General features: G+C 19.5%; 2 protein-coding genes across 2 annotated transcripts; one reads left to right on the top strand and one right to left on the bottom strand.

Annotated features, from left to right (window-relative positions):
• Positions 1-2,501: 2,501 nt before the first annotated feature.
• On the bottom strand, positions 2,502-3,687 carry PGO_003690 (variable surface protein; the record flags this gene model as incomplete). Its single annotated transcript, XM_028691350.1, has 3 exons — positions 2,502-2,657; positions 2,770-3,369; positions 3,643-3,687. The coding sequence occupies 3 exons, from the start codon at positions 3,685-3,687 to the stop codon at positions 2,502-2,504; spliced, it is 801 nt and encodes a 266-aa protein (XP_028547151.1).
• A 5,348-nt stretch (positions 3,688-9,035) lies between these two features.
• On the top strand, positions 9,036-9,663 carry PGO_003685 (hypothetical protein; the record flags this gene model as incomplete). Its single annotated transcript, XM_028691349.1, has 1 exon — positions 9,036-9,663. A coding segment is annotated over one exon (628 nt), but the record flags the coding sequence as incomplete, so codon positions are not given.

Here is a 9,663-nt window from a genome sequence, read left to right as displayed (position 1 = left end):
AATTACATTTGAACAAAACAATAAAACAGGATTACGGAGTGTTTATTCAAACAATATTTACCATAGATATATTCTATTTAAGATATAAAAAACAATAATTATACTACATCTGTTATTACCGCCTTAGACATGTGTTATAATATATAACCCATTATAACCTGCAAATCTTATTTGGAGATATTCAATGTTCAATATAAATTATATATTCATATCATGTCGTATGAAATTATAAACATATAGACTATTCTTATAAAGTTAGTAATTTTGAAGTAACAATATACCAAACATATGTTTTATCACTTCTTTAATTAAGATAATTGTAATAATTATTCAAATAATGCGTCTGACTGATCGACATGAATTATGTTCAAGAAAACTGCTACATATTTTTCCAAAACAAAAAAATAGCTTTATTCTAACGCAAGAACATGTGTTGTGAAATAAACAAAAATTGCATTTATTACATGATTTATTCTTATACTTTTAAACCTAACTTCATAAATCATGTAAATTTTTGGAAATATGAAGACATAATATGGAGTAAAATTAAAGTGAAAAGAGTGTTTTATTTAAAGAATTGTAAACATATTTTATTAAGTAATTAATTTCTGTAATTCTATTATTTATATGAACGAAGATTATACCTATAAACAATTTATTCGTTAATTTATGTAAGATACATTAAATAAAACACTTAGGATCATTAGACGTATGCTCTCAGAAAAGTTATTAGAATCCAATACCTTGATAAATTCCTTTAAAGAGTAATATATGTTATTAATTTAATTTTATGTTATACTTTAACATTTATAATTTATGGTTTTTTTTGCTTAAAACCATTTTGAGCGTATACGTGGTCAAAGCACAGATTATATCTCTATACATACAGATTTTTATTGTCTATGTGTATTTTCGTATAAATCATGATGAACAATGTTCATTCCTTAAAAATAAGATAAGCATGTAATGAAATTAATTTATGTCATCAAATACATCTAATATCTAGAGATAACTAATTTTTATTCTTTTTATTATTAGTACATTTTTTGACTTAATTAAACACCAAATTTAGTATTTCATGGATATATTATATACAGGATTTTATGTCTTAAATACATATGCATAGATATTTCTTATATAATTATCAAATAAAAATTTACTAACTTTATTTTTATTTATTATAAATTAGTTATAATTTTGATAATTTATATAAAACAAAAATTATAATAATATATAATTAAAGTTGTAAATTCATAGTAATTTTTTATTAAACACAAAATTTATCCTAAAGATAGAATGAGGGATCACAAATATTAGATAAGATTGTGCCCTCCTATACACTATAATTAATTTATATTATTATGCTTTTGTAATAAAATCAATTCTACTACTTTTCCATATATATTTTCCTTAAAAATATTTCAACATTTTAATTTATTTGTTATTCGCATATTTACAGTATGGTTACATTATTTTAACCTTATATTTTTATTAGTATTTAAATAACTCTCATTAAATTTTCATTCTTGTATTAAAATATAAATTATCCATGATAAATATAATTCATTGTTACTTTTTAATTATTCTTATACAATTTATGTTGTAACGTGAATTATACATAAAATAAAAATTTAGTAATCAAATTTGATTCATGGAATGCTAATATTTTATATAAAAACACACAATAAATTATATTCTATTAAGCAATAAAAATATATATTTATATTTATGTACTATAAAATTTATATGAGAAGAACTTAGGAAGCATTTTATAAGTTGTAAAAAATTTCGACTATAAATAAAAGTCAAAAAAAAAGAAAAAGAAATATACCTGCATAAAATAAAAAATTGTAGTAAAATAACAATAAATACAAAAAATAAATGATATACTAAAACAAGTGTCTTCAAGGCACTAATAAAATTTATATGTCATAAAATTATACATAGCACTATTATAGCATTTCGGGAACATTTTATAATTACTGTTAATATATATTATATGAATTATTAAAAATATTAAAATAAAAAATTATTAGTTACATCCTGAATATAAAAAAGTTTTAAATGATCTTCATTAAAACTATATAATGAAGTATACTGCAATAAATACATATGATTTTTGTCAAATACATTTTTATTATTACAACAATTTGTAATTTTGACATGTATCAATATAATGTATTTTCATTTATTACATAAAATAGTTAGTACAAGAGAACGGTAGAATACGTACTAAAAAAAATTGATGAAATTAATAAATATACATTTAATAATACATATTGTAAGAGAATAATATTGCGGACATTATTATATTTTTTTTAATGAAACCTTATATTTTTGAACTTACAAATATATCTTAAATTTTTTCCCTTATAATTTAAATAATATTTTATCTTTATATGAAGGCTTTAAGAGTAATTTTCTCAATAAAATTGTCTTATAATATTTCATATATATTTTAAAGGAAATTTATTCATCTAACAATATATTTCTTATTATAACTAAGTAGAATTATATAATACATCATATATCCTGTTCCTTGAAATATTACTAGATATTTCAGACGACTGCATTGAATTCCATTCATCATATGTATTATTGCACTTTTTTCTATTCCTTTTAATAGGAAAGTTCATGAATGAACCATAGGTCATGAACTAATTCATAATAAAAAACATTTATGTATTAAAATATATAATACTTTAAATATTATATATATATAATATAAGTATTAACCTTATAAATAATAACTAACAAAGAAGATATTACTAGTATTGTAACAATAGTAATTATGATGGATTTCACAATATTAACTTGGCAGTAATGTAATTCATTTGGTGTACATGTTTTATTAGTCTCAATTATTACTTCAGGATTGTATTTATTCATGATATCTTTTATTGTATTACAATAATTCTCATTTTTATTAGGTTCACATTTATTTTTTATCAAAATAAAACTTTTATACATATCATGTAAATTCTTTAGATCCTCCAACTCATTATCTGGAATGTATTTTTCCTCATATTCTTTTAATCTAGAATGAGAATACCATAATTCAAATTTCTCGATCAATTCCTTATATAATTTCTTAATGTCGTCAAAAGTTCCCCCCTTTTTTAGTTTATACCTGTATATCCAATAATAAAAGTATTTAATAGCGGCTTCTTCTAAAGAACCCTTATATGTAGTACATACCTTATCTAAATATGCCAAAGTTTGACAACATATATGTTCAACATTGGAATTAAAGGTATTTGAAAATTTTCCTTTAAAATAATTGCAATAAGTCATGAAATCTTTTTCTGTTTTCCAATCAATATTATCTATAATTTGTTCCCATTTAGGAAAAAATTTTACAGGTTCAAACTAAAAATAAGTAAAATATAATAATGTGCCATAATTTATATAATTATTAACACATTTTACAAATTCATAAATTCACACATATTTATTAAAATTTCATGAATTATATTTTAATAATTGAAGAGTACCATAGTTTCTATCATCATAAAAATAATTATATCTTATTTCAGATGATCAAAATAAAACAATTATATTTATAAATATATAAAGATCAATTTTTATAAATAATATATACTAGGTGTTAATAGGAATTTTTTTACTGTTTTTTATAATTACCCCTCCTATAGGAATAGCTCTTACTAATACATAAACATTATTCATTATACTAACTATAGTATAGTAATAATTATTTATGACGTGTAATATATTCTCCTTAATTATTTAGGAGAAAAAATCAAAAACTAATCTCATTATTTTAATATAAAATATGATACGTGCTTCTTAAAGCATAACACTAATTGTATATAAATTTATAAAAAATTTTCAATAACTTTGGTGTTTAGATTAGCTTTGATTGTAAAGTGATTAAATATATATGTGTTCTTAAGTATTATTTTAAATATATTATGTATTATAATTAATTTTTCATAATGAACATATATAATAATTATTTTTTTTTTATAATGAATACATGTTAATTTTTGTTCCTTGTGGAGATTAATAATTACATTTTTTTAATTTACTAATCTTGAAAGAAATCTAATAAGCCTCATTATTTTTCGTTTGTTATTATAATACCTAATTTATTATTAGTCATAATAGGTAATTTTTTTTATATATATTGTCTATGCACTATACAATCATTCCAGATATATAAAAATTTTTAATTTTATAGCATTTAGTGTATGTATTCTTATAACTTATTCTAATTTTTCTTCTTTTTTAAACATATAATAAAAGTATATATTCGTTATAATATGCATACTATATTAATTTTTTTATATTCTTACTATGTTACCACATTTCCTATTTATAATATTAGGTAGATTTTTCTTTTTTTTTTTTTTTTTGTTTTTTTCCGTTACATGTTAATTGTAGTAATTATTTTTTTTATTATTTATATTTTAGAAAACTAATTACGTATTACTTACATAAATTATAACGTTGTATATTTAAGTATATACATAGTTTTATATATTGATTTATATTTGTTAGCATATTGCTATCATTATACTATATATAAAAAATAAGTTTTTATGCCACATTTTTTAGAACTCTTATTCAAATTATTAATATCATTACTTCTTCCATTAATTTTGTTTTATATTGCAGAATTTTAAATTATACGTTTTCTGATATGGCTATATTATTCATATATACATGGAAATATTTTTTGGTAATATATTACCGTATTGTATTATATAATTATTTATATTTAATTATACTATTTTATATTAAATGTTACCTTTTTTTCTATAAATTATTAGGTGTAAACATAAAAAGAATACTAAAGCATCACAATATAGAATGAAAGGACAGAAACCATCATATCCTATAAGATTGATACATACTATATTGAATAATAACTTGTAATAATAATTTTTATTAAAAAAATATATATATGAAGGTATTATTATTATAATATATTATTTTTTAATTTATAATATATATGTAAAATCTATGCAGCATTGATTTTACATCAATTTTTTTAAATCAAGAACATCGTCCAAAAAAATCCTAAATATGGTATTTGAGAAAAGATGTTAATATATGAAAAACATATATAGTTTTTCATATTTCGTGTTTTCATTATAAATAATAAATAGTGAATAATTTTTCTATATATATACAAATTACCTATAACTATACAAAAATTATTGATAAAGTGTAATTTTCTTACTCATTAATGCTAACAAATCATTCATGCATTTATTCAATTGTCATAAATATTTACATTTTTCAGTAAAATTAAAATAGATACTAATCTTCATAATATTGAAAAGTAAACATTTGTAAGATTTTATAATACATTCTGTTATGCTTCATTTTGCATGATATAAAGAAATAATAATAAAAATGTAAATTATGCAATTATAATTATCTTTTATCATATTAATGTTTTACTATGTATATATAAAAGCACTTATTTATATATATACTTACATATGTTATTAATAATAAATTAATAAAAAAATTTTTGAAGTAACTTATGAAAAATGCAACGTAGAAGTAAGATGAAAAATATAATTAAAACCTATTTATATCTGGGTATACAAAATGGACAGAAAATCCGTACTCCATAATTCAATAAGTGTCCAAATAATATTAGTTCATAATAAAAATTCAAACAAAATATATAGAGCCATATAATATGTTTTCTATATTCGAAAAATACAATTATTTCATATATATTATGGCTTTAAAGATAACTAGGTAGAATTTAGAATGCTGAATTGAATCATAATATTTGGTAATTCAACAAGAGCGCAATAATTTGCATTAATTTGTTGTAATATCGTAGAAAATTTAATAAATATAAATCTAAATATATATATTCTAAAAAAATAATAATCTTGTATATATACTTATTATATTATAAAAAATAAAAACAATCTAAGAACTAATAATTGTCTAAACGTGCTTACTCTTTTTAATTGTATAAAATGCACACTTAGAAGCTTTCAAAAACTACATAAGAACACAATTTTTATATTTTATAAAACTTAATCCATTCAATTATAATATAAAAGAATTAAAATATTAATTCCAATTATTGTTTAAATCCACTAAAAAAATAAAGGTAAATTTAATGTTTCTGTTAAAATATTAGTAAAAAAGAGGAAAAAAATATAGAATTTGAGCAAGATATATCGGATGCACTTCAACAACAGGTAAAGCATTAACTCAGCATCTTATATATGAATTAAAAAAAAATTAACTCTAATAATAATACCACTCTTCATGCATTTTCTTAACAGGGAGTTTCAATAAATGTTGTTTATCAAACTAGGTATTCAAAGTTTCATATAACATATGCTAATATTATACACGATTATAAAAATCTTAGATCACACAATATTAAAAATAAAATAGTTTCATTTTTTTTAAAATAATAGTAGTATTAAAATAAAGATTGAATATCTTTTCTATATTGATTACATCCATTGATAGGCTCAATAGATAGAAGACATACAATACTGCTTGAAAAGCTTTTGATTTTATATTTACTCGTAAAAAAAATTTAGTATTTATGAATTGAATCCCAATGATAAAAAAAATTTAGGACACGGATTTATTATAGATTATTATGCATAGTGGAAGGAAGGATTAAAATGCAACAAGCAGTCATATATAGTTCGATAAGAAAACAAAGAGTTATATAATATAAAAATAATGAATATATTCCTTTTAATAAGTGCTATGGAATTATAATATGATAAGACATGCATATATATAATAACAATTTAATTGAAAATCAAGAAATATATCTATATATTTAATATATGTAATATATAATTAATTTTATTTTTTTATAATGTATTACAGCAGATTTATATATAATAATATACGTATAAAGTATGTACAATGTTTATTTTAATACATTATATATATATATTTTTAACAAATATATTCAATACTTTCATTATTAGCATGGAATACATTTAATGCTTTTCAACATATATAATTTATTAATTCATTTTATGTAATGTTATTAATGTATACTACTATATCATAGTTATTTACTAAACTACTACATTGATAAAACTATTATATCAGAATGGATACTTTTTATTTTCTTATTAGTATTCAGCATTAATAACTTATAGAAAATAGTATAAAGGGAAATAAACATTATACTAGATTTCAATGGTGAAAAATAATATATTTTATTCATATAATGCAATTTATTAATAAAAATTCTATTAAAAAATGTATTCAAATAGTTTATGATAGCTCACACCATTAAATAACATTATATATTAATTATAAATTATTGAAATATATTTAAGACAGTGCAGAGTACATTGCAATAAAATATACTATTTTCTGTGCAGAAAAAAATCACAAAATATTAAATTATTTTAATATATTATATACTCTTCATCACATCTGTATAATTTTTTCCACATGTTAATATTAGTTTATTTAATTGCTGATTTATTCTTATAGCTATTTTTATAAATATTAATTTGGAAACAATATACTATTTTAAAAATATTTTCTGAATATGTGTTATACTTTGTCTTAATACTTTATTATGAAAAAAAATAAAAATTATCGTATACGATTTTCTACTTAATGTACATCACTAAAATTAAATATCAATAATATTCTCTTCTTATTTGTGGTGATTATATTATAAAATCTTAATTCTAATATGTATGAAAAAATTATAAAAGTTTTCATAATGAGTTTCAATTATGATGAATATTAATATTATTAAATACATAGACACTTCTAAATATGGAAAATAATTATTTTGATAATAAATTGCTTATATGTTACGTGTTAAAATACAGATAATTATGAAGAAATTAAAATTCTTAATTCTTATAAAATTTATAAATTCCGAAATTCACATCAATTAATAATATAAATTAAAAAATATATATTTCGTAATTTATATAACTTTTTAAGATAAAATCATATGTTTTTTCTAGAAAATTTTTATAATAAGGTCTAGTTAATATTTACGCTAATGTATTACGTTTTTATATATAATATATTAATTAGATGTATTCAAAAGTTACTATATCTCGGAATTAGATTAATAATTTATTCATTATTAAAATATATTTGTCATAAAAATAATAAGTACTATCTTATAACAAAAAAGAAAATTTTAAATATTCTTATTAATATATTTTTTCTCTATATAATGTAGCTTCTAATATAAAAATTTATTTAATATACGAATATTACCATTTGTCACATTTATCTAATTATAATTATTAAAATTTATGATATATAAGAAATAAAATGAAAATAAATAAAAAAAGCATAAAAAGAATTTTATTATTATTAATGACATGTGAAGAGAACAATTTTGTTATATCCTAAAATTAATGCTTTATCACTATACATGTTATTAAGCCTTTAAATTATGTGACAGTGTAAGTGGGCAATGTATAGAATTGAATAAATTACTATCATGTAATACACATAGCTCCAATTTTTGTTATTGTCTAAACTATATATATTAATAATATTATTATTCTCATTCTGAAGTAATACATATTAAGATCAAAATAAACTAGGCATAATAAGTATGTTATCACAAATTAATGAAATAATCTTATATATAGTTGTATTATTAAATATATTAAATAATATGCTTGCATAAAATTCTATACATTATAAAATAAATAATATATTGTACATAAATTGCTTAGGTATGATTTAGGTAAATATAGATAAATCACGTAATTATAGAGAGAAATATATTAAACAGAAATAATACGTTAAACAAAATATGAGTCCTATACGTCCAAAATGAATAAAACAATTGTACTCATTAATTACAATTTCATAAACTGCATAATTGAGCTATAAAAATATATATTCCATTATCCATAAGTGTTATAGTTCTTATTCAACAAAATATAATTTTTTTCATATTAATATTTTATTCTTTTTTTCTAGTATGAATATATGAAATTATTTCCTGAATGTAAAAAAATGTTTGATAACCCTAAGAGAGAGAAAAATATAGGATATTATGATGAAAAATGTCAAAAAATTCATCAAGAATATTCACCATTAATATTTCAAATATCATGAATCTTTGTCTTCAAACAATGCTCTACTTAGAAGACATATCAAATTCAAAAGATACTCCATTAGAGAAACCTGGATGTATATACCTTTATTATTGGTTATATAAGGAATATAAGGAAAAAACTAATATAGAAAATATCCATAGATTATATCAATCGTTATTAAAACATTTTTCGTACGAAGATGGAGAATATGTTGCACCAAAAATATTCGATAATGAAAAAGGATATGACGAAGATGATGAACTGATGAATATCGTCGATATATACTATATTAAAGAAACACTTGAGGAAATTAAGTATAATAAGTATTGCTATACAAACAATAGATGCGATTGTGCATGGGAATGTGCAAAAAAATATGAACGGCTCAAACACTTATGCAGTTTAAACTGTGACGACGATATTCATAATGAATTAGAAGATTTAAAAAATAAATTTATTAATCTAGGTTTAACTACTGGTTGCGACAATGTTAAAGAAATAATATTTCCTCCTTCACAAAATTTTAGTCAAAGAATGCCTTCTGCCAGGAAAAATGCTGCGCATCGTTTTATAGTACCAACTATTTTAATAATAA

This window comes from Plasmodium gonderi, assembly GCF_002157705.1.
Source record: "Plasmodium gonderi DNA, contig: Pgo-contig_513, whole genome shotgun sequence".
Lineage (NCBI taxonomy): Eukaryota > Apicomplexa > Aconoidasida > Haemosporida > Plasmodiidae > Plasmodium > Plasmodium gonderi.
The sequence above is the reverse complement of the archived record's forward strand: the minus strand, read 5'-3'. Positions and strand labels throughout refer to the sequence as shown.